Source organism: Rattus rattus, chromosome 2 (assembly GCF_011064425.1).
Source record: "Rattus rattus isolate New Zealand chromosome 2, Rrattus_CSIRO_v1, whole genome shotgun sequence".
Lineage (NCBI taxonomy): Eukaryota > Metazoa > Chordata > Mammalia > Rodentia > Muridae > Rattus > Rattus rattus.
This window is the reverse complement of record NC_046155.1, coordinates 168711643-168736666: the sequence shown is the minus strand read 5'-3', so window position 1 is coordinate 168736666 and position 25024 is coordinate 168711643. Positions and strand designations below refer to the sequence as shown.

The 25024-nt window shown below is 50.1% G+C and overlaps 1 protein-coding gene across 1 annotated transcript; it reads right to left on the bottom strand.

Moving 5' to 3' along the window:
- Window positions 1–649: 649 nt before the first annotated feature.
- On the bottom strand, window positions 650–22377 carry Itpkc (inositol-trisphosphate 3-kinase C). Its single transcript, XM_032894128.1, has 7 exons — window positions 20887–22377; window positions 13079–13181; window positions 11163–11376; window positions 8806–9010; window positions 6898–6999; window positions 6299–6370; window positions 650–2002 (listed from the first exon to the last, which is right to left on the bottom strand). Exons 1-7 carry the CDS (start codon window positions 22021–22023, stop codon window positions 1799–1801), a joined length of 2037 nt encoding a protein of 678 aa, XP_032750019.1. The 5' UTR covers window positions 22024–22377; the 3' UTR covers window positions 650–1798.
- Between the last annotated feature and the right edge of the window lie 2647 nt (window positions 22378–25024).

The window sequence follows — 25024 nt, the reverse complement described above, 5'->3', positions numbered from 1 at the left end:
GACTGTCAGGGCACACGCTGTCATCCCAGCACTCTGGAGGCTACACAAGAGGACCTCAAGTTCCAGACCAACCCAAGCTGCACGGAGATCCTATCTTTAAAGAAAGGGGGAAAAAAGGTTGGGGAGATGGCTCAGCAATTAGGAGCACTTTCTGCTCCTGTTAAGTTTGGATCCAGAACCCAAGTGAGGCAGGTAGAGCTGTAACTTTAGCTCTGAGGGCAGGGGGGTCCAGTGCCCTCTTCTGGCCTCCTTAGGCCAAATACGTGCAGCGTGCACACACACACACACACACACACACACACACACACTACAAATCTTAGGTGTGTGTTTTCAAAACTTTCTTTGTGTAGCCCTGGCTATCCTAGAACTCACTCTTAGACCAAGCTGGCCTGGAACTCAAGAGATCCACCTGCCTTTGCCTCCTCCTATGCCCCCACCCCAGTCCCCTAGTGCTAGGGTTAAAAGCATGCACCACCACCCAGTGATCAGTCTTAAGTCTAACAAGAAATAATGGCATTTCTGAGTCTTGGATGAGTGGTGACCCTCCTCAGCCTGCTCACTTTCCCAAGGTGCTTGTTACTCCAGCATGAAGGTCCAGAGTATGACTCTCAGATGCCACATACCCAGGTGCCCAGAAATATCCACAACATTGACTTTGTCCTGTTTATTGGGGTGCTATTGTAGGCAGGAGGTACAGTAAGGTCATTTTGCCTCGATTCCCTGACACCACCACCCCAGCTAACTACCTCGTATAAATATATATCTAAAAGTCAGTCAGTAAAAAAGGAAGACATGTCAGCCGGCCTTGGACGACCTTAGGGCTTCAGCTTAGAGAAGAGGTAGGTTCCTGTCCTTGCCAGCCCATCGGTGTGGGCCAGGAAGCCAAGGTTCTGGAGCAGTGCTGGGGCACAGGGGCAGGGTGCTTTCTATCTACCCCACCCTAGAGGTCTAGAGTCTTTGGTTAGAACCAGGTAGTCCAAGGTTAGGGCCAAGAGCCCCACCCACTTGTGCTTCTGGGCAACCTGGCACGTCATTCTGTGTGTGAGTCAGGGCACTTACACAGTGAGGCAAGGCTGACTCTTTCCCAAGGAGAAGCCTCCTCCCTTGCCTCAGAAACTCCTTCCTGTCACTGGACTTTGCTAAGACAAGAGCCCAGGTGTCAGGGACAGGAGGAGGAGGTGCTGAGGCTGGAGCTGGTGCACCAAGGAAGGAAGATGGTCACAGTGCTGGCCCAGTGGATATGGCTGCGTTCTGGGTCTGCAGTAGCTCAAAGTCCACAAAGGAACAGAGAGGAATCTTCTGTCCTGGCAAGGAGGGCAAGCTGGCCCCACAGGAACATTAGGCCTTGGGCAGCCTCAGCAAGTATCCCAGGAGGCCACACCCTCCTCTCCGCACTAGGATGGGGCTGTCGCTGGCCCAGGTGGACAAGTAGCTCCTGTAGTCTTCACAAATGATGCCTGGTCCTCTGGGGAACAAAGCCAACCTGTCGGCTCTAGGCTCAGAGCCGACTCAGGGAAATGTTCATTCTTCCAGCTGTGGCCTCTGGTACTCCCTTAGATGCTTTCCTAGCTGATCAGGATTCCCCATTCACATTCTGCTAACTCAATGCCTCCACCTGTCTTGTTTCCCATAACCTAAGGGAGCCCAGTGCTGCCAGAGACCCTCGAGCTCCTCAGACCATACTGGTCTGGTGACACCTTGAGGCACCTTATCTTCCATCAGCAGCCTCAGGCCAGACAACACCTTCCAGCCAGACACTCGCTATCCTCCCAAGTGAGCCTAGCAGCGGCAGATGACGTCAGCTCTGGGCCAGGCCCTGAAAGAGGCAGATCAAATTGTCCAAACCCCAGAGGTAGCCATCTTCACGGTTGCCCTCAGCCCAAGGCAGCCTGTGACTGAGCATCTGGTGGTCAGGCAGGGCCACTGTCTTGCCGAAGTCAATCATCCAAACCTTGGCCAGGCCGGTGTGGTCATGCACAAAGAGCAGGGAACTGCCCACTACCTGCAGCAGACAGAGAAAAGCAGTTAGAGCGAGCACTAGCCAAAGTATCCCCACTGAGCACTAAAGCAGGGTGGTGGACAGCAGAAACTCTGGAATGAGGCTACTTGAGTTCAATTCCTGACTCTGATGCTTGGGCAACTATTTTACCCTCTCTATGACTGTTTCTAAATATACAAACTGAGAATAATTATATAATTTACATGTAATGACCACAAAGCATTTCAAAGGGTTCCTAAAACTCAACAAATACACAATGAATGTTACAATGATCGTGTGTGTGTGTGTGTGTGTGTGTGTGTGTGTGTGTGTGTGTGTGTGTGCAGGCACACGCGCCCAGAGAATGATCCAGAGACTCCAATAAACTAAGGAGTTCACAGCAGAGCTACATCCCTAGCCCCTGTCACCTTTGTTTTCTATCCCTCATTTTTTTTGTTTGATGGGGTTTTAGTCCCAGATGGTCCTGAGCTACCTAGACAGCCAAGGCTGTCCTTGAACTCCAGATCCTCCTGCCTCTACCTCCTACGTGCTGAGATTATAGTCATGTTCCAAGATGCCTGGCTCCTCTTTTGGTTTATTTGTGTTAACAGGGTGTCCTCGTACAGGCCAGCCTGCCTCCCAGCCCTCCTGCTTCCTCTTTGTCACTAACGGTGTGAGCCAGCAGCACACTGGGCTATTTGCTGGTCATTTTTAATCCACTTTGCACAAACTTAAATGTAGTCCCAGCCCTGAGTCAGTGAACTCAGACTCAACACAAGACTTGGAGAACTTCTCTAGATTAGGACAGTGGTTTCTTAGGCCTACTGGACGGTGGCTGATAATGTTAGGCAAGTGGCTTCCTTCCTCCAGCCTTGGTGCCCTGTCTGTAGAATGGGGAAGTCGGTAACCCTGTACCTCCTGGGGTCACCAGAAGCACTCTACAAGCCACAGGCTCCTAAAGTGCTCCCAGTGTCTGCCTGGAGCACTCCTCGGTGGGGGCTGCAGTGGAGCACTCCTCGGTGGGGACTGCAGTGGAGCTCTGCTGTTGCAGAGGCCATCATTGATGAGCAGGTGTGGTACATCCCCAATCTAAGCATTGGGGAGGCAGATGGACAGCCACAAGCTCAGGTCAACCTGAGCTGCACAGTGAGTTCCAGGCCTGCCGAGGCTGACAGAGTAAACTTGCCTCAAAAGAAAGTCACTAAGCCAGCCACGGTGATACACATCTTAATTCCAGCACTCAGAGGCAGAGGCAGGAATGTGTATGAGCTCAAGGCTAACCTGGGCTATGAAGTGAGCAGAGGGGCCAGTGGGATGGCTTAGCACATAAAGGCACCTGCCACCAAACCTGATGACCTAAGGAAGTTTGATTTTTGGGCCCCACATGGTGGAAAAAGAGAAATTTCTCCTATGTTGTCCTCTAACCTCCAGGTGCCTATCTGGAGAGCCACATGCTGCTAGACCTTGTGATTACAGGCCTTAACCCGAGGCAGGAGGATTAAAAGTCCAAGGCCTGTAGTTTAGACAACAGAAAGTGTGGAGAGCTTTGGGGGCCACTGCTAGGAACTTGGCTGGAATTTGACCTTGGGCCAGGACAGAAGTAAGCTCGGGCAGGAGTCTGATTTTGGGATAGAACAAAGAAGTCGGCTTCAGGCAAGAATTTGACTTTGGGCTAGGACAAGGAAGTAGGCTCAGATACCTTGGTCATCCTGATAAGCACCTAGAAACAGTGATCATGGGACTTTATTACCTTGCTTGTTCCTTAACCTAGATCTGACCTTATTATCTACATGTAATTACCACTTCAGTCTCAGAACTGGTGAGGTTATGCATCTACAGTGTTGTTTAATTGTCTTTTTCTTTTTAATCCTCGCCCCCCCTTAAACCCCTCACCCCCCAGAACCTGTTGACTGACTGAGCTGGCTTGGTCCCTTGAGTAGCATGGGTAACTTAAATCCTGTCTCAAAATAAAAACCTACAGAAGTGGGGTTGGGGATTTAGCTCAGTGGTAGAGCGCTTGCCTAGCAAGCGCAAGGCCCTGGGTTCGGTCCCCAGCTCCAAAAAAAAAAAAAAAAAAAAAAAAAAAAAAAAAAGAAAAAACCTACAGAAGTTAACCTGGTCTATTAGTGAGTTCTAGACCAGCCAAAGATACACAGTAAAACCCTGTCTAACAAAAATAACAGGTGAGGGACTGGAGAGATGGCTCAGTGGTTAAGAGCACTGACTGCTCTTCCAGAGGTCCTGAGTTCAATTCCCAGCAACCACATGGTGGCTCAGAACCATCTGTAATGGGATCTGATGCCCTCTTCTGGTGTCTGAAGACAGCTACAGTGTACTCATATACATTAAATAAATAATATTTTTTTAAAAAGGTGAAAAGTTGGGGCTATAACTCAATCAGTAGAGTGTCTGCCTATAAGCATTAACACACACCAATTATGCCACACCCAGGAAGTAGAGGTAGGATGATCAAAAGTACAACGTCATCCTCAGCTACATAGCAAGTTCCAGGACAGCCTGGGTTACATGAGACCCTGTCATACATATATACATACATACATATATATATATATATGTATGTATGTATGTATGTATGTATGTATATATGTATATTGTATCTGTCTTCAGACACAGCAGAAAAGATTCCATTACAGATGGTTGTGAGCCACCATGTGGTTGCTGGGAACTGAACTCAGGACCTCTGGAAGAGCAGTCAAGTGCTCTTATCCGCTGAGCCATCTCTCCAGCCCCGAGACCCTGTCTTTAATAAAAGTGGAGAGTGTGAGGAAGGTATGTAGTTCAGAGGTAGAGCACTTGCCTAGCAGACATGAGATCCTGAGTTCATATCCCCTACTAAACAGAAAATAGAGATAGACAGCAGCCAGTTGCAGAAGTCACCATATGGCAAGCATCCAAGACTGCTATGTCTCTCCAGCTGTCAAGGGAGGGAAACTGCAAACGCCTACTGCTGTGTATTTTAAATGGAAGTAAGATACTAGGCAGGCAAAACCAAACACTAGGAGAGGAGAGACCTCTACTTCCTCATAAAGCCTGAGATAGCAAGAGGGACAATGGTGACATTTGACCAAAGCAACTGAGGATGACAGCTGGCATCCTCTGATGGCTTACTGTGGGCTGGGCTCTAATAGATAGTCTATTCATTAACCTCCATCTGTGCCCACACGGCTGCTGCTGTCAAACTACAGGTGCCATGGACACTGAGGCCTCCGTGGGGGCTGCCTGGGCTGAGGAGGCTGAGGAGAAGCACAGCTGGGATTGAGACTTGTTCAGCTTGAATAGCAAGGCTTCCAGCGCAGAGCTTCCTAGGAAAGTCAGAGCTGCCACTGAGGAAAAGGAAAGGGCTAGGGGCAGCGGGAGGGGCTGAGACCATCACTGCTGTGACCTGCAAACAGCCTCAGACGACCCAAGCCTCCTAAGAGAGAGAGGGTGACAGCAAGCATAGTGACAACTATAGCCCTAATGCTTGTGAAGGCTGAGGCAGGAGGATCAGGAGTTCTGGGCCAGCCTAGGCTAAATGAAACCCACAAAACGAACGGCACAGTGGGTGGGGCACTTGCTGCCAAGCCTGGGGACCCCAGTTCTATCTCGTGGACTTGCATGTGCTTTCTCACGGTGTCCTCAGTGCTCCAAGTGTGCACAAGCCCATACCCATTACAAATAATTAATAGAAAACAAAACATACAAATGAAAAAAAAAAGGACCAACATGAGAGACAGGCTAGGAGAAGGAAAAGACGAGAACCACCCAACACGGCAGTACTGGAGACACGTCATTACTAGTCATAAAGTAATTCTAAGACCCAGGAGTAGTGATGGGACTGCCTCTGTACACCCTGAAGGTTGCCTTCTTGTGCCTCTCAGCCCTCAGCTGTCCTGCGAGTGGGGTGCCACCACCCCTGCTCTTGTCTGAGCAGATGAAACCAGCTGGGTCCAGAAGGCTGGGTGTGGTGCTGTCCCCTGTAATCCCTGCATGTGGGAGGCTAAAGACAGGAAGATCGTATGAGCCACCCTGGGCTACATGGGATGTGCTGTCAAAAAAACATGCCTCTCTCACAAAGAAAAAACAAGGACTGGATGTGTTCAGCACAGTGAATGAGAGGCTCTGGTTTTGACTCCCAGCCCTGGAAATAATAAAGGAAACTGAGGCCCAAGAAGGCAAGTCTAAGGTCAAACAGCAGCACCAGCCACATCCCAGACCATCTGGCTTGAATCCATGCTCCCACTTCCTCCTGTCCTGAATCCCCTCTGCTAAGCCCTACACTGGAGCCCACAGACACCTACTGGTACCCAGGACTCGCACCTCGTGGGTCTTGAAGAAGGGAGACTTCTCCAGAGTGTCTCGAAGGTCCTCCAGTCGCGCCACGTACTTTCTCTGAGTGAGAGAGAGAGGGGGTCTCTCATTAGCACAGAAACCCAAGACCTCACCCTGACAGCCTAGACGGCCAGTCAAGATGAAATAAAAGGAAGCAAGGAAATGGCGGGAAGAAGTGGCCCTGGGGTGGAGCCATAAGGTAGTACCCACAAGAGCAAAGCGGATGGCAGGAATCCCACCTGTCCCACAGCTCCTCCATGGGAGGCAGCGTCAGGTTCCCCTTCCCCCGAGTGGGGCCTTGGTCTATTTTGGCCAACAGAATGTTGCTACGCTGTTAGCTTCCTGTTCCCGAGGTGAGGACAGCACAAGCTAGCCTGCCATATTGTCTAACACACAGACACCCAAGGCCTGAACAAGGCTGTGAACCAAGGCAGACGTAAAAGCTACTCTTAGCCAAGCCACCAGCCAATGGCAGACTGTGAACAAAGCTGGCCAGGGTAGCCCAGCCTGGCACAGCCCAAAGCCAGGAAGCAACAACAGACGGTGGCTGTCTCTTGCTACATTTTAGGATTCAAGTGTTCACTTACTAGGATTCCAACGTCCCCATTCACAAAGTCTTCCAACACCTTTGTCACCTGCTCCAGAGCCTGTGTCTTCTTGAAGTTGGTGTTGCAGGTCCCATCGGCCTTCTGCAAAACAAAATGGAAGTGCTGTCAGGTGTGCCGTGTCACCTCCAGCACTGGGCAACCTGTGGGCCTTCCTGATGAGCCCCACTCAGGGAAACCGTCTGCCCACCCAGCCCAACTCAACCCAGCCCCATCACACTTTGCTGTAAGCTTCCTTCCACATCTAACACACAGTTATGGCTGGTAGGGGGTCAGGTTCTGGCTCCAATCATGATTCTGCTACAGTGTGGGCTTAAGCAAATCTGTCTCTTTTTGAGACAGGGTCCCGTGTATCTGAGGCTCACCAACAATTCACTACCCATAGCTAAGGCTGGCCTTGAACTCCTGATCCTCTGCCTCTATTTCCCAAGTGCATTGCCTCATTCAGCTTAAACAAGTCCTATTCCCTGCCTCAGCCTCCGATGCCTCATCTGGAAAATGGGAACATCTGTGTATCTACTGCCTAGAGCTGGTGTGGGGTACCTGAGGCTAGGCATGTGGTTCTTTATGCTTAAGCTGAATTCAAACTCCTGGTCTCCTGCTTCAGCCTCCCAAGTGCTAGGATTTCAGACATGAGCCACCACACCTGGCTATTTAAACTTATTGACTATGTGATTAATTATTCAAACAGATGTGGGGTGGGGATACTGTACCAGTGGTCTCCTCATACATGCTAGGCATGTGCTCTATTGATATACTACTGCCCTAATGTTTATTTAGTTTTTTATTATTTGTTTGTTTAGTGCTACTGAGAATTGAACCTGAAGCCTCACACACGCCCAGCGAGCCCTCTGACACTGAGCTACATCTCCCAGCTCTTTTTATTTTTTTAACTCCCCCACCCCACCCCTTCCCCCAGACAAGCTATCTCTAAGCTGCCTAGGTTGGTCCTGAACTCTCGCTGTAACTCAGATTGAATTCGCAGTCTTCAGGGGGATGAAAGATCTAAGCTACCACATCCAGCTTTTCTAAGTATATTTAATTTACAAAATACAAACATAAAAGATCCTTCCAGAGGACCCCGTTGAAGGAATCAGAGAAAGAACTGGAAGAGCTTGAAGGGGCTCGAGACCCCATATGTACAACAATGCCAAGCAACCAGAGCTTCCAGGGACTAAGCCACTACCTAAAGACTATACATGGACTGACCCTGGACTCTGACCTCATAGGTAGCAATGAATATCCTAGTAAGAGCACCAGTGGAAGAGGAAGCCCTGGGTCCTGCTAAGACTGAACCCCAGTGAACTAGACAGTTGGGGGGAGGGCGGCAATAGGGGGAGGGTGGGGAGGGGAACACCCATAAGGAAGGGGAGGGGGGAGGGGGATGTTTGCCCGGAAACCGGGAAAGGGAATAACACTCGAAATGTATATAAGAAATATTCAAGTTAATAATAAAAAAAAAAAAAAAAAAAAAAAAAAAGAATCCTTCCAGGGGTTGGGGATTTAGCTCAGTGGTAGAGCGCTTGCCTAGGAAGCGCAAGGCCCTGGGTTCAGTCCCCAGCTCCGAAAAAAAGAACCAAAAAAAAAAAGATCCTTCCAGTGCTATCCTCCATGACGGAGAGAGGAGGACCAGGCGAGGAGCCCAGGGAGGCTGGGACACACAAAAGGCAGGGCTCAGGAAAGGGAGTATGTTCTAGTACACAGATAAACCTCGCCTCTGCTAGATGCAGGAGTGAGAAGCCTTCCCTAGACCAGCTAACTGGACCAGCAAACATGGGTCTGCTTCGTTCTAGCATCCCCTGCCACGAACACCCCATAAGAAGTCAGCCCACTGCTCCAGTCCCAGAACTCTTGAGTGTCAAAACAAACCTGACAGCTCCTGGCTCTCACCTTGATGCCTTCAATCCGGAAGCCCAGGGTGGACGTTGAACTCAGGGTCTCCCTCCACTGCATGTATCGGGGCTTAGTGACCGCACCCTGAGCGTGCTCCTCTGGGGTGGGAGCCCCTGGGTCCACTGCCACCATCTTCTCATACATATCTTTCCGGGGTTTGGGTCGTTCCCGGGCCTTCACCAGCTCCTCTTCCAGGTATGTCCTGAGCGCACAGGATAGACCAAAGAAAACCGTTAAGCATAGAGCTGCAGGGCTCACACTTCCTGACTGACATATTTTGCTGGGAATGGAGGTGCAAGCGTTTGATCCCAACAATTGGAGGACAGAGGCTGGTGGACCCCTGTGAGTTCAAGGCTAGCCAGTATATTTAATTTACAAAATAAAAACATAAAAGTTTCTTCCAGCTGCTATACTCCATGAGGGAGGGAAGACCAGGAGTGGAGCCCAGGGAGGATGGGACACATAAAAGGGAGGGCTCAGGAAAGGGAGTATGTTCATATTCTATATATCTATATAGATCTGTCTCAAAACAAAAACCTAATAAACTATAAAAATTTAAACAATAAACAAGACAGTAAGCAAAGACTTTTTTTTTTTTCTTTCTTTTTTCCTTGACATAGGTTTTTCTAGTACAGCCCTGGCTGTCCTAACACTCACTCTGTAGGCCTTGAACTCAGAGATCCTCTTGACTCTGCCTCCCGAGTGCTGGGATTAAGGGCACACACCACCACATTCGGGCTGAGAGCTTCTTCAAACACAAGGCCATCAATAACAATAATAGGCAAACAACGTTTGACAAAACAGAAAGTACTTCAGCTCCTGGGTGCTTGGCCACTACTTACCTGAAATACCTGGGACCAGGAGCTGGAGAGATGGCTGAGTGGTTAGGAACACCGCTCTTTCCGATGACCTAAGTTCCAATCCCAGCATCAGAAAGTGGCTCACAAGTGTCTGTAACTCTAGTCCCAAGGATTCTAACACTCTATTCTGGCACAAAATTTGCTCACATAATTTAAAAAAATTCCCAGCACCCACACAGCAGTTTACAACTGTCTGTAATTCCAGTTCCAGGTGATCTAATGCCCTCTTCTGAATTCCTTGGGCACTAAGGACACATGTGGTGCACCAACATGCATCAGGCAAAACACCCCTACACATACAATTAAATAAACAAGTAAACAAAAGGAAATAAAACTTGGAACTAAAGGTGCTTCTGACTTTGAAGTTTTCAGATTTTAGAATTATTGAATGAAGCTTCCAATTTCACAGTAAATTTTGAACTTCAGGTTTCTGAAACCATGTGTTCATTTACTGGCAGAGGAAACATGCTTACAAAGAGGTAGGGGACAGACAGTCTGTAGCAGCCCTTTTCCACCATATGGGGTCACGGGGGTGGGACTCAGGCTGTCAGGCTGGATGCCCTGAGTTTTTACCCAATGAGCCATCTCACAGGCTCCAGATTCTTAATTTCTACTGAACTTTGAGACAGGGTCTCCTATGTAGCCCGCCAGCCCCGTCTGGAACTCACTATAAAGGTAAGATTTATTTATTTTTACGTATTTTAACTCATTACACGTGTGAGTCTGTGTGGATACATAAGCATCACGTTGTACATAAAGGAGCCCTCAGAGGCCAGGAGCAGGCATTTGACTCCCTCGGATCTGGGGTTACAAGGTACGATGATCACTACATGGGTGCTGGGAACCCAGGTCCTCTGGAAGAGCAGCCAGCACCCGTAAACAGTAAGCCGTCTTCCCATCCCCAGAATTATTTTCAAAGAGGAAACAATGTTAGTTTATTAAGAGAAAGCAAGACCCCACACCCCACACCCCCACAACTGGGAGAGATTCCAAGGGGAAAAAAACACCAGATTCTGTATTAGAGTTAATGGTATTAAGTTCTTAATTAATGACATGGCAAATGCAAGGTCATGAGTTTAGTCCTCATTCCAGGAAAAGTGAAAGAAAGAAGTTAGAAAATATTCACATATTATAGTGCGTGCGTGCGTGTGTGTATCCAGAATATTTAAACAACTAATCAAAAAAATTAATGAAACAGGTGATATCAAGATAGAACCAAGAATACCAAGAAGGTACAGCAGGCCGGTGGCACACCTGACCCCCCACCTCGGCCCCCGCAGCAGATGGCACACCTGGAACCCTGGCACACCTGGAACCCTGGCACACCTGGAACCCTGGCACACCTGGAGCCCTTGCAGCAGGCCGGCACACCTGGAACCCTTATGGATCACTGACAAGAGCACAAACTGATGCAGCTACTCTGGATTCACTTGGCTCTAGTTTCATAACCGTTCACCACTTCCTCTGACTGCCCCATGGCTGCCCCAGTCCTACCTGCTGCCCATCTTGCAGTCCATGATAGAGGGGCCCTCGAAGTCGGCCAGGAGGTCTTCCATCTGGTTGAAGGCCTGGCCATCCCGCTGCACCGTGCCATAATAAGTGGGCACGAAAGGCCGCAGGGGGTCTCCCATCAGCAGCTCCAGGCTGCGCTGCTCACATTGGCAGAAACGTTTCAGAATCCGGCCATCCTCACCAGCCTGGAAGTTCCCTGTGGGAAGCAAGACCCAGGAGAGGTCAGAGCCTGACCTGACATTGACTATTTCCCTGCAATACCAGACAGCAGCCATGTCATTCTGTCATGCAGTCCATTGTCTCCACCAACACTCTCTCCCTCCCTCTCTGGGGTATTGCTCTTAGAGTATCTTGTTTGTTTGTTTTGAGACAGCTGGCCTTAAACTTATAAAAACCCTCCTGCCACCCAGTGCTGGGACTAAGGTCATGGGCTCCTACCGTCCAGCTCACACCTGGTTTTAAATGGGCCTACTTCTACTCTGTGTGGATTCTAGGAATAGCTCAGGCTATCCCACTTGCACAGAAAATGCCTTTACTCAGCTAGCCATCTTGCCAGCCCCGTTTTGTAATTTTAATGGGTGCTCTTGTCCTCTGAGGTAACTGTGACATCTCACTTAACAACATAACTATCTACAACAGACCCTCATATGATTCCCCAGAGGAAAGCCACTTGGGTTTATTTAAATTAATTTTTGCTAGAAACAGTGGCTTCAGCCTCTAGTTCCAGAAATTAGAGGGTTTAGACAAGAAGACAGACACAAGTTTGTGCCCAGTCCAGTATACACGGTGAATTCAAGGCAAACCTGGATTGTATGGCAACACTCTAGGTATAAAATAAATAAATTCATAATTCTGACATTACCTGGAACACGGACCTGGCTAAAACAGAATTACAAATTTTTCTTTTCTTTTCTTTTCTTTTATAAGGCAAAAGGATAGTTTTACTTTGTTGACATAAGGTCTTGCTCTGTAGCCCAGGCTGGCCTCTGAGTTGACGATCCCCCTGCCTCAGCCTTCCAAGTGATGGGACTATAAATGTTTGCCAAACCAGGCTTGGTGATGCAATCCTTTAAGCCCAGCATTTAGGAAGCAGAGACGGGAGTCTGAGCTCTGGTGAGTTTGAAGCCACGGGTCTCCAGTGTGTCTGTCCCAGGCCAGTGAGGACGACACAGTGAGACCCTGCCTCACACAAACAAGCAAATGACAGTGAAGAAGAAGCTGTGCGCCCACGCTCAGCACTCAGCTTACACTCGTCAAGGATGCTGGCAACCGTGTTTTCTGCTCTACCTACCATCTTGCTGTGTGATGAAACACACACAAAGGCTATGTGGTAAGCCCTGTTTTTCTTCCAACTGAGTCACAGGACAAAACCATTTGGCTTTGGTTTACTGAGCATCCGCCATGCAGGAGACATAAAGACTCCCAGGACTGGTCGCTGTCTTTCTCACCTGCCTGTCCCACTCTCTCCATGTTTTGCTTTCAACTCTTCCTTAATCCTGCAAGGGCAGCAAGATTTGTTCTACATTAACGTGGAGAACTGAATCCCAGCTCGGCTAGGGTCACCCATAAATAAGGTGGATGTGAGGAGTACCCACCCACTCTGAAGCCGAGACTCAACCGACCAGCAGATCTCAGCGCTCAGAGGGCAAAGGCAGGTGGATCTTTGTGAAATCAAGGCCAGCCTGGTCTACAGAGTGAGTTCTAGGCTGGCGAGGGCTATATGGATCCTATCGCAAAATAAATAAATAAAGTATTACTAGATCTAAATGTTTCTCATAGCAGCCCCATAGGTGGGGACTGTCACCAAGCCAGTACTGAAGTATACAGTGCAGGACTTTCCTAGGTCACACACCTATGCCAGGCCCTGACGATCTGTCAACCAAGTCCCCCAGTCTCACCAGCATGTCCGGAAAGCTGGACCCAGGGGTAGTAGTGCTTATGGAAGGAGACCACGAAAGGCGAGTACTTCAGAACTGTCTTCAGCTTCTTCCAGGGCTTGCTCTGCAGGGAGGGTGAGCATGAGGTATAGATCAAGGCCAGGGAATTACTGTCCTGGTGGCCTCCTAGGAGCAGGGTCCCTCTGGTGGGAGCGACGGAACCCCACTTAGTGCAGTGATGATGAGACTACCCAGTGGGGAAGAGTCTGTCTCCACGTGTTTGTCATAGGAGGAAGGTCTGGTTACTATAGCAACAACCAAAATTCAGTATTGCCCTAAACCCAGGCACAAAGCACAGAAGCCAAACCTCCTGCCTCTCAGTAAGGTCAGGTCTGGAGCAAACCATAGAGATGGAGTGGAGGAACGGAGGCCCACCAGAGAGAGAGAGGTGACATAGGTGATGGAGAGTGATAAAGTGCTGGTTGCCAAGGGCCCTGGTTTGTCCCCCTTCGGGCAGCTCGTTCCCTCCTGAACTGGGGTTACTGACTTGCTCTACTAGTGAACTGTGACTGGAAGTGTCACTTACAGGCGGAAGCTGCAGACCAGTTCAGAAGCTCCCTTTTCAGTTCCCTGTTGGGGGTAAGGAGCTGGGCAGGAATGGGCCTTGGTCCCTAAAGGCAGACAGCACAGAGCAGGACACCCCAGCCATAGCTAATCTGTCACGTAGTATGAGCAAAACTTTTGCTGTTGCTCCAAGTCATTCATGTTTGGGGACAATTTGTTCGTATAGCAGATCTTTTTATTTAAAAAAAAATTGGATTTATTCATATGTATCGAAGCTTTACTTAGATGTATGTACATGTATGTACATGTATGCATACCTGGGGCCCGCAGGCCAGAAGAAAGCATTGACTTCCCTGAAACTGGAGTTTATGGGTGGTTGTACACTATCATGTGGGTGCTGGGAACTAAATTCAGGTCCCCTGTAAGAACCAGCGGTCTGAACCCTGAGCCATCTCTCCAGTCCCACTCCAGCAGACCTTCATCTACTGACTAACAAGGAGACGTAAGAGAAATACAGAGGGGCTAGAGAGATAGCTCAGAGGGTAAATATATCTGCTCTTACAAAGGGCTCCAGTCACCCACATCTGGTACCCTCTGGGGCAGTTCACAGAGAGCTGGGGAGTTCTGTAACTCCCGCTCCAGAGGATCCCACAGCCTTTCCTGGCCTCCTCGGGTAAGAGACTGGTATTCAACCCCCCCCACACACACATATGAAAATCACTTTTAAAAATAGTCTTAGGCAGAGCATTGTGGCGCACACCTTTGATCCCAGCACTGAGGAGACAGAGGCAGGTGGATCTGTATGAATCATGGCCAGCCTGCTCTGTATAGCACCCACAGAGCTGCTCACAGTGACACAGTGAGACCAATCAATCTTGACTTTTGGTTGGTTTGGTTTTTTGAGACGGGGTTTCTCTGTGTAGCTCTGGCTGCTCTAGATCTCAGAGATCTGCCTGCCTCTGAATGCTGGGATTAAAGGTGAGTGCCATCAAGCCCGACCCATAAACTCCTAATTTAAAAAAAAAAAAGAAAAAGAAAGAAGAAAATATGGAAACAGGTGAGCATCTCGGTAGCGAACATTAAGGCCAGGGCAGGCTGGTTCAGGGGTAAAAGGCCCAACTGAAGCCTGCGTTCAGTCCCCAGAACCCACATGGTGGAAGGGCAGAGCCAACCCCCAGGAGCTGCCATGGGACTGGAACACAGTGAATGGTAGAAGGCTACGAAGAACAGCAGAAAGAAAAGGAGAGATGGAAGGGAGGGGAAGAGTTGGGGTGGGGGTGTGTGTGTAATAGAAAACCAGGGAAGGGCTGGGGCACAGCGGCAGACTCTGGACCTCATGCCAGTACTATAAAGGAACAAATACAGAGCAGGGTTAATCATGCTGCTTCACGTCTGACTCAGGCATGTGTGAGTGCCTGCACACACACACTCATCCCAGGCACAGGGTGGCCCTTAGCATGAGCTGTGAGAGTGGGTCACATGCAGAGAAGGGAGCGGTGTGCTCACCCCGCGTTGCCCCCAGGGTCAAGGGCATGTTTTCTCCCAGCTCCCCAGCAGACAGCAAGCTGCAGGGAGCCAGATGCTAAGCAGGGAGTCAGGGTGTTGGACAGCATGGGATCCAGGAAGGGCTCTTTTCTCCCATGGGGAGGAGATGATTAATCAAGGTTCCTGTTTACTAAGCACCTGGAACATTCCAGGCACCGTGACAAAGACTGTGTGCCATACCCTATTTAATCCTAAAAACAGCCCCAGGAAGATGGTTGTCTGTGTCACAGGGGAGGAAACAGATTCAGAGGTGAAGCACTGGCCTAATATCACCAGGCACCGTGCCCGGTTTCTGGTTCTGGGGTTTCTGACCCCATTTCCCTGGGGCTTACTCACTGCATTCCAGCTGGACTGGAGCTTATGCAGGGAAGTGGACTTGTTAGGCTACAAGTAGGTCTTAGTACCTGCTCTGATACAGCAGGTGTCCCCCACACACTGGTTTTATCATAAACACCTGCCCCTACATCTCTCTCATTCACCAATACTGAAGATGGTACCCCAAACCTCCAGCATGCCCTCAGCACAAGGGCTCTACCACTGAGCCACGCCCCCAGCCCCTCACTGAGGGATTCTAGGCAGGGGCTCTACCACTGAGTCACACCCCCAGCCCCTCAGTGGGGGATTCTAGGCAGGGGCTCTGCCACTGAGCCACGCCCCTAGCCCCTCACTGGGGGATTCTAGGCAGGGGCTCTACCACTGAGCCACGCCCCCAGCCCCTCACTGGGGGATTCTAGGCAGGGACTCTGCCACTGAGCCACGGCCCCAGTCCTTTATCTTAATCTGGGCTTTCGGGGAATAGTTTATCAGTCTCAGCTTACCTGCCCCCTCTTCTAGGACCCTCTCTTTGATACCTTAGATCTGCCTAACTATACTATGGATTCTCACAACCCTAAGCTTCTCTCACCCCAGCCCTGCCCTCTCAAGCTGTGGAGATTCATCTGTGGCCCCACCAGCCTGGAAGAATCGTGTCTTGAGGAAGGCGGATCTCTGTGAGTTCCAGATCAATCTGGCTTACATGGACTTTCCAGGCCAGAGAGGACAACACAGTAAGATCCTGGGTCAGAAGATCATATATAAAGAGTCGTGATTTGATCACCAGTATCTCCAGCAAAGTACAGGAGCTTAGGAAACAATTACTGTTTATAAGAGGATGACAAAAAGGAAGGACAGAAGAAGAAAGGCCAGGCAGTGTAGCCTGTAGGTGGAGGATTAGGAGTTCAAGGTCACCTTAAGCTACACAGTACAGTTCAAGGCCAACCAGTGCTATGAGACCTTGTTATAAAAACAAACAGGAGGGAAGGGCACACAGCTAGGCCACTATGGTCAGATGTGATTTCAGAATTAAATAAAGAGTAGGAAGTGAGGGACTGTCAGCCACAGGAACATGTGCAGGCAAGAAAGCAAGGAGCCAGGACAGTGTGCACTCAGGCTTCGCAGCAGGACGGTCGGGACAGCAGAGGGTGGCCAGCCGAGGCCTGAAGACAAGAGGTATGAACACAGCCTTGACGCTGATGGTTTCAGGAAGTTTTGGCATAGCATGACTTCTGGAAAGATGAAGAGGACTGGGAAGAAGGCGGGCAGGTCAGCGAGACCCCCCCAGGCCGGAGGGCTTAAAATGGAAAGTTTGAAACTCAAGCTAGAACTAAGTCAACAATTGTGGCTTTTACTTAGCCAGTACCAAGCACAAGATGCCTTTCTGTGCCTCAGTTTCCCCACCTATAAAACAAAAGTGAGCCGAGAGTGCTAATCTCCCAGTATGGCCGGACTCAAAGGCACACTCCACTAGGGAGGCAGAGGCAGGAAGACCAAATGCTCTTGGCCATCCTAGACCACAGAGTGAGACCCAGTATCAAAACAGCTGGGCTGGGCGGCCGCAGTGCACGCCTTCGGTCACTCCGATGCAGAGGCAGGCAGATTTTGAGGTCACCTGGTTTATAGAGTTTCAGGTCAGGGCTACACAGAGAAGCCAAACAAACAAACAAAAACAAAAAACCAAATGGTTATAGAAAGAGAAGAAAGGGATGCTGACTGAGTCAGGAAGAAGGTAAATCCAAGCCTGCTAGGAACACATACCAAGTTCAAGGCCTGGGCAATGTCGGAAAAACCTGTCTCAAAGTAAGCAAGGCAAAAGAGGACTGTCGTCAGAGCTCAGTAGTACAGTGCCTGCCCAGCATGCACAAGGTGGTCCTAGGTCCATTCAGTTCTTCAGGTTCAATAACACACGCGAGCGCGCACACACACACACACACACGTGTGTGCACACACATGCATGCCCGAGCACATACAGACACGGGCACACACATGTGTGTAGGCATGCAGACAAAAGCACAGGTGGAGAGACGGCTCAGCAGATAAAGGCACTTGCTGCTAAACCAGACAATCTGAGTTTGATTCCTGGACCCCACATGGTGCAAGGAGAGAAATAACTTCCCCCACTTGTCCAGTGACTTTCATGGGCACACTGTGGCACGCGCACATCCACACACTATCCACACACTAAATAAGCATAATAAATACATAAATAAATAGAAACGGTGAAGCAAAAAAAAATAAAGTACCACAGCATGGGGGAGCACGGTTGTCACCCCAGCATTCAAGAGGCCGAGGCAACAGTGCTGCCGTTAAGTTCAAGGCCAGCCAGGGCTACATCTACACAGCAAGCTCCAAGCCTGTCTGCACCTCCTAACAAGAATACTTAGCAAGTCTGAAAGACAGACAGACAAGAGGAGAGAAGCAGAAAGACGGGGGGAAGAGAAGGCACCTAGGTATCTAGGCAGGCCCCTTCAGTTTCTGGTATTTGAAAGGGTTTGAACATCCCTATCTGGGGGCGGGGGCGGGGGTAGGGGGGTCATATTGCCGCTCAGGCACATTTCAAATTTAGGTTAATCTTTTGCTTCAGCCTCTCATTCTGCTGGGATTACAGGTGAGTCACAGCACCAAGCCTAGGGGTTAAATTTTTTTGTTTGTTTATAGACAGGGTCTAGCTGTGTCATGGCTAGGGCTGGCCTAGGATTCACTGTGTAGACCAGAGCCACCTGCCTCTGCCTATGGGATTAAAGGTGTGCACCGCCACGTGGCTCGTGGGGGGTTAAACCTTAAGTGTGTGACGTCCTTGGAGAGGATGAGTGATCCCATCTCCTGTGCCCTGATTTCATCTGTAAGAAAGGACAGCAGTGTGTCACAGGACTGCCCTGAGGAGTGACAAGCAGCGCAGAGTGCCTGTGACAGTCACAGTCATCAGCGCTGTTGTTGCTCTCCTTCAGCTCCAACTCAGCTGTGCAGAGACGTCAAGCTGAGAGGGCAGGCACGGTGAAGAGTCATGGCACAAAGCCCTGGAGGGTTGGCGCTTTTGTGTGGGCATGAACACGCTTGGGCAGGTCTGTTTCTCACAGCTGGGACCACATGTGTGAACACGTCTCCGAGGGAGGTACACAAGCTAAGGGGGGGAATCAAGGTAGATTCCAGGGCCCGGAGACCAGTAGGAGGACTCCACAGACAAGCTGGCAACCAGATGGACTCTGCACCCCACCTGAGGCTCTTTTCCACACCTGTGTCTGCTCTGCCCCTCCCTCCCTGAACCTGCCCTGCTTGCTCCTCTGATTCACCATGGGAGAGCCGCACCCAGGCTGGGGGCGAAGGTGGAATATGTAAACAGGAGTTCGAAGGGGCCCCGTGGGGAGCAGAGGAGTCCAGGAGATTGGGTGGGTACCTGGATAGGCTGAGGATCCCTGAGCATCTTGCCCTGTGAGCATCTAGAGAAAAACTAGAGCTAGTCAGTCTGTCGGCTCATGACTGTAATCCCAGCACTTGGGAGGACCGAGGCAGTAAGATCCTTATCATAGGTTCAAGGCCAGCCTGGGTACATGGTAGGTACTTGGCTGGGGTGAGGATCCTTGAGCATTTTTGCCCTCTGAACTTTTTTTTTAAGATTGTATTTTTAATTATGTGTGTGTGGGTGTGGGCAGGTCTGTGTGACTGCAAGTACCCTCAAAGGTCAGAGGCCTTGGATCCCCTGGAAGTGTTGTCACAGGCAGTCGGGAGCAGCCCCACAGTGCTGGAAGTCCAACTCTGGTCTTCTGCAAGAGCAGCCCATTCATTAACTGCTGAGCTATCTCTGCAGCCCCCACCCACCTCTCAATAGTCAAAGAAAGCTGGGGGCAGCTGGACCTGTCGGCTCAGACCTGCCATCCCAGCCTTTGGAAAGCTCGAGGTAGGGGCTGGAGAGATGGCTCAGTGATTAAGAGCACTGACTGCTCTCCCAGAGGTCCTGAGTTCAATTCCCAGCAACAACATGGTGGCTCACAACCATCTGTAATGAGATCTGGTACCCTCTTCTGGTGAGTCTGAAGACAGCTACAGTATACTCATATAAATAAAAATCAATAAAAAAAATTAAAAAAAAAGAAAGCTCAAGGTAGCAAAACTGTTAGCGGTTCCCAGCACTTAAACCGTGGCTCGCACCATCTGTAACTTCTGACTCCCTCTGCAGACCTTCCCGGGCAGCAGGCACCCATGCAGATAGTACACATTTATACAGGCAGGCAAAACATACATATACATAAAATAAATAAATCTAAGTAAAAAAAATTAAATAAATGCATCCTTTTTAAAAAGGCTTACGGCATCAGGATGGCCGCAGGTGGAAAGCCAGCCTTGCTTCCTACGGACAAACGAGTGTGGCATGGTGACACACCCCTGTCTGTAATTCCTGGAAGGCAGAGGCAGGGTGATCTTAGCAAGCTGGAGTCTAGTCTCCAGGCCAGCATGGCCTACACAGCAAATCTATCTTATGGGGGGTGGGGAGGGGGATGCGGCATAGTAAAACATGTATGTCTGTAATCCCAGAGGCTGGATGATCAGTGCAAGGCCAGACTCAGTAAAATAGTAAATTTTGGGCCAGGATGGGCCGCAGAAGAATAAAGAAAAAAAAAAAAGAAAAGAAAAGAAAAAGAGAGTGGAGGGGTTGGGGATTTAGCTCAGTGGTAGAGCGCTTGCCTAGGAAGTGCAAGGCCCTGGGTTCGGTCCCCAGCTTGGGGGGGGAGGGGGGCAGATAGGCCAAGGGCTCAATCAATAGATTTGAGAATGTATGTGCATTCCTTCTATCTAGTGGTATTATATTTTTAAAAAAAATTGGTGTTTTGCCTCCATGTGTGTCTGTGTGAGGGTGTCAGATCCCCTGGAACTGGAGTTACAGACAGTTGTGGACTGCCATGTGGGTGCTAGGATTTGAACCTGGGTCCATTTGGATGGAACAGCCAGTGCTCTTAACCACTGAGCCATCTCTCCAACCCCTTACTGGTGCTATTCTTAAGAGCTTGGTACCAGGCCCCCTCCAGAGGATTCAACAGAATTCACAGACCTTCTATGTAAAATTATGTGCCCACCTAGACTCACACACTGGTACGTCTCAGAGGTCCCTGGGCATGATTGAGTGAGTCAGTGATCCATCCTCCACTGGGGAAAGCTTCCAAGAACAGACAGAGGGGGAAAGGGAAAGCTGGAAATGAAAGGGCAAAGAGTAGGGGGTTCACGAAATGGGTTAGCGGCCTGACTGTCACGGGGAGATGACCAGTGAAGGGAAGAGAGAGCTAGAGATGTAATTGCTGGCAGGTAGGGAAGGGTAGCCTGCAAGAGCGCTTTCTAAGCCAAGTCAAAAGGATGGAAGGGCACGAGACGTGGGGTGGTGAGGCACGCTCTGGGGAAAAATGGGTCCTACTCACTCCAGATCTGTCCTCAGGATCGCTGGTACCTCCGCCCCCAGCCACCAAGTCATCCTCAGATTCGTCAAAAGAGGAGGCAGAAGAGAAGCCGCCAGTGCCCCCCTCAATCCGGGTTTGGGGTCCCAACGGCTGGGCCCCAGGCTCAGGAGACTCTGAGGTGATGATAAGGCGGGGCACAGGACACAGGGAGCTGCACTCCAGGTGGGAGCACAGGTTAGTCACCAAGTCTCTGGGCTCTGGTTCCATTAATGGATCATCTCCATTGGACTTCTCCAAAACGCTATTAGCCCAGGGACCATCATCAGTGCCAGGTTGAATCAAAGTACCGTCAGTGTCCTGTGCTGAAAAACCATCGTTTGCAGGCTGTCTGCAGGCTGTCTGAGTACTAGGTCCTATGAGGGAGCCATCAGTTTGGGACTCTATCCAGAAGCCGTCGGTGTCATGTGGTGTCCTGGAACCATCTGCGCACAATTCTTTGCAGGAGGTACCAGCACTTGGTTCTGGAGAGGGGCAGGCTGGGTGATTTTGGAGTTTGGACATGTCTTGGTGGGTCCGGAGGTGATCAACCCAGGGCTTGTCCCTCTCTGGTAGAGTCTGCCACAGCTCGGATCTGTCCAGTTCGGTCCAGGATTCATCAAACCCTGGTTGGGTACAGAGGCTGGCTCTCTTTGGCCGAGCCTGGAGGTCAGGTCTGTGAAGATCAGTTCGAAAGCCATCTGTCCAGGAACCGGCCATCTCCATCTCAGCCAGGGGGCTGCTCAGTTTTGGATGTGTCTGGAGGTTGGACCCGTCTAGCTCCTTATTTTGGCTGGACTTCTCCGACCCAACTCCTAGGCCAGCTGCTTCGCACTCCTCGTGTTCGTCTCCACAGGGTTCTGCCTGTGGACCGTCCGGACACGGCGCAGGCCCAAAGTCGGTCCTCTCCGCCTCAGAGTGCAGGCTGAACCCCTCGATCCAGGCCCGGGGACCGCCCCCCTCTGGCCGTCCCGTCGGGCCACCTGCTCCCGGCCCAGGGCGCTGCAATCCCGGCTGTCGCCGCCGCCCACCTCGCAGCGCCTCCAGCCCCATGCGGGCCTCGGCAGGCAGTGCGCCAGCCTCCGCCTCGCTCAGGCTCCCCCGGCACGGGCAGCGCCTCATACCCGCTCCCTCGGCTCGGGCTCCGGCCCGTCCGGCCCCTCCTTCCCCTTTAAATCCTACGAGGGGTGTGGCTGGGGAGCCCCAACTCGTGGGTTCCGGCCCGCCGAGCTCCAGGCCGCTCGGATATGCAGGGGTTAACCGATACTCCACCTCCCAGGGAAAGCCCAAAACACGGCCCCCGCCGGATGTGACGAATGACGAGTGTGGGGCGGAGCTTCGGTTGGCACCGCGTGTCTCGCTGGGAAAGAACACTAGGTTTCTGGGTCTGACCCGGGGTCTAGGTCGTGCGCCCCCGCGACTTTTCCCTACATCACTTACTCTACCCCAGTAATCAGTTCAACCACGCACTCATTCAACATTCAGAGACAAGGTGGACTTGAGACGTCCCCACAGGCATTAGTTTGAGTGCTTCCGCAGTCACTTCTCAAGCAGTTACCTTCAGTGTCTTTCCCTTCCTCTAAATTTCCCGTGAGAAACCTGATGTCTAGGTGGGCACGGTGGTAAAACCTGTAATCCCAACACTTGGGAGATGGAAGTTGGAGGTTCAGGAGTTCAAGGTCATCCTTCGCTCCATAACCAGTTCCTAGTCAGGGGTATTCATACCCAAGCACCCAGAGGAGACAGAACATGATGGTACAGCTTTTAACACCAGCACTCTGGAGACAGAGGCTAGCGGAATTGTGTGAGTTCTAGGCCAGCCTGGACTACATAGACCCCCATCTCAAACACCCCTCCTTCCCAATACACATAAAAGAGGAGGAGAATTAAACGACTGAGAATTAAATGCCAAGCCTGATGACCTGAGTTCAATCCCAAGACTGCATAGTGCAACATTTGTGCATAAATAAATGTATGTTTGTTTTCAAAGAGTTTTGGGGCTAGCCGGGTATGTGCCCCACATCTTTAATTACTGCACTAAGGAGTCAAAGGCATGCGGACCTCTGTGAGTTCAAGGCCAGCCTGGTCCACAAAGTGAGTTCTAAGACAGCCAGGTTCTATTGCACCGAGAAACCATGTTTTGAAAAACAACTAAAACAAAACAACAACAATTCCAGGGCTGGAGAGATGGATCTGCAGTTGAGAGACATTAGTTACTCTTGTGAAGAATTGGGAGTTTGTTTTCCAGCACTATGTGTGGGGGGATCACAATCATCTGTAACTTCAGTTCTAGAGCGTTGAACACTCTCTTCCGGTTTCTTCTGGGCATGCACAGCGACCACAGACATACTTGCATATATAAAATTACCCACACACATACAATTAAATCTTTTTACGGCTGGCATGGTGGCTCACACCTTTACTCAGTACTCCCCAGTACTCAGGTCTCTGAATTTATGTCAGTTCCAGGTCTGCGAGAGCTACCTATAGAAACCCTGTCTCGAATAATAATAAAAATAAATAGGTAAGTCCTTTTCAGAAAAGAATTCCAATGTTTAAAACTGTGAAGAAATCTCTTGTCTAAAACCTGGGCGATGGCGCACTCCTATAATCCTATTGCACAGGAGGCAGACAAAAGATATTCTTGTGTCTCACTATCCCAACACCAACCTGGCCTACATAGTTTGAGCCTATCTTAGAAAAGCCGAGCCTGGGGATTTGCTTTTGTGGCAGGGCATGGGCACAGGACCTTGGATTTCTAAATAAGTAAATAAAAATGAGCTCATGTCTAGAGGACTTATGTTCTAGACTCTAACACTACCTCATACCTCAGGGTTGGTTTGTTCCTTAATTACTTATGTGTATGTGTGTGCAGAAGGGGGTATCATATCAGATCTGGAGTTGGAGTTACAGATGGTTTAAGCTTCCCAGGTAGACGCTAGGAACTGACCTCAGATCCTTTGAAAGAAAAGCAAGCAAGCATTCGGAACAGCTGAGCCCCCTCTCCAGCTCCTTGTTTGTTGGTTGTTTTGATTTTTGAGACAGGGTTTCTCTATATTCTTGGCTGTCCTGGAACTCACAGAGATCCTCCTGCCTCTGCCTCCCAAGTGCTGGGATTAAAGGTGTGTGCCACCACCTCCCAGTGCCTCTTTGTTTCTTAATGCTCACACATGTTGTGTCACTGAGATATACCTCTAGCTCCATTGTTTCCTCTTTTATTTATTTTGAGATAGGATCTCGGGGTTGGAAAAAAAAAAAGAGAGAGAGAGAGATAGGGTCTCATGTAGCCCAGGCTAGCCTCAAAACCAAGGGTAAGTTTAAATTCTTTTCCTGCCTCTGTCTTCCAAATGCTGGTCTTATAGACATGCACCACCATGGTCACCTTCATGATCTCAGTTTATCAGGAAGGGCTTTGAGTTCAAGTTCCACCCTTTCCTTGCCTTTGTTTTGGTCTGCAATGAACTCAAGTACATGAAGTTTGTGGTACAAGGCCACTGTGAGCCATGGCCCCTGTGGGATTATCATCTGAGGTGATTTTTCAACCTGTCCCATATGGCAAGTAGCCTGCTGCTCCAGAGTTAGACCCTCCCTCACCTTTGGAAGAGGACTGGAGGTGCTTGAAATTGAGTCACGCATAAGGAGGGACATTGAGCACAGGCCCAAGGCTCCAGGATGAGTCATCGCTTCATAGGCTAATGAGAAGTCAGATACGGGAACCCACCTCATACATCATACAAATTAGAGAACAGGAGGTCCGGAGGAGGAGGAGGGCTCTTCTGAGGTCACTCAGTAAAGGGACAGACGCAAGGAGGCCTAATTCCCGACAAAGGGGGTGGGGCTAGACAGCGACAGTAGGGTGCTGTGAGGAACACATCTGCGCTTCTCCCTCTCTTTAGTTGTGGGAAAGATGTCCCAGCCACCAGCTGTTTCTATTCTAGACAACGAGAGGAGTGAGTCAATTTTCTTCTGTGCCAAGGCTCCTGACTCAGCGCTGGGAATCTTCACCGAATATGTTCTGGGAAATGTCAGGCCTTCAGAGGGCTCCCACTGAGGGCCATCTCCTAAGTGGGCGGGGAATGGAGAATAGGGTGCAGGAGGGAACGCGGGCCCAGTATGCCGCCAA

What these genes read in the sequence shown, in the direction of transcription:
- Itpkc (XM_032894128.1), bottom strand. Translation starts at nt 22,023, where the DNA reads ATGAGGCGCTGCCCGTGCCGGGGGAGCCTGAGCGAGGCGGAGGCTGGC. An exon ending in GACTGCAAGATGGGCAGCAG is followed by an intron (nt 9,011 to 11,162) that starts GTAGGACTGGGG and finishes CTGTGCGCTCAG; the next exon opens with GACATACCTGGAAGAGGAGC. An exon ending in CCTTCTTCAAGACCCACGAG is followed by an intron (nt 2,003 to 6,298) that starts GTGCGAGTCCTG and finishes TGTCTGCTGCAG; the next exon opens with GTAGTGGGCAGTTCCCTGCT.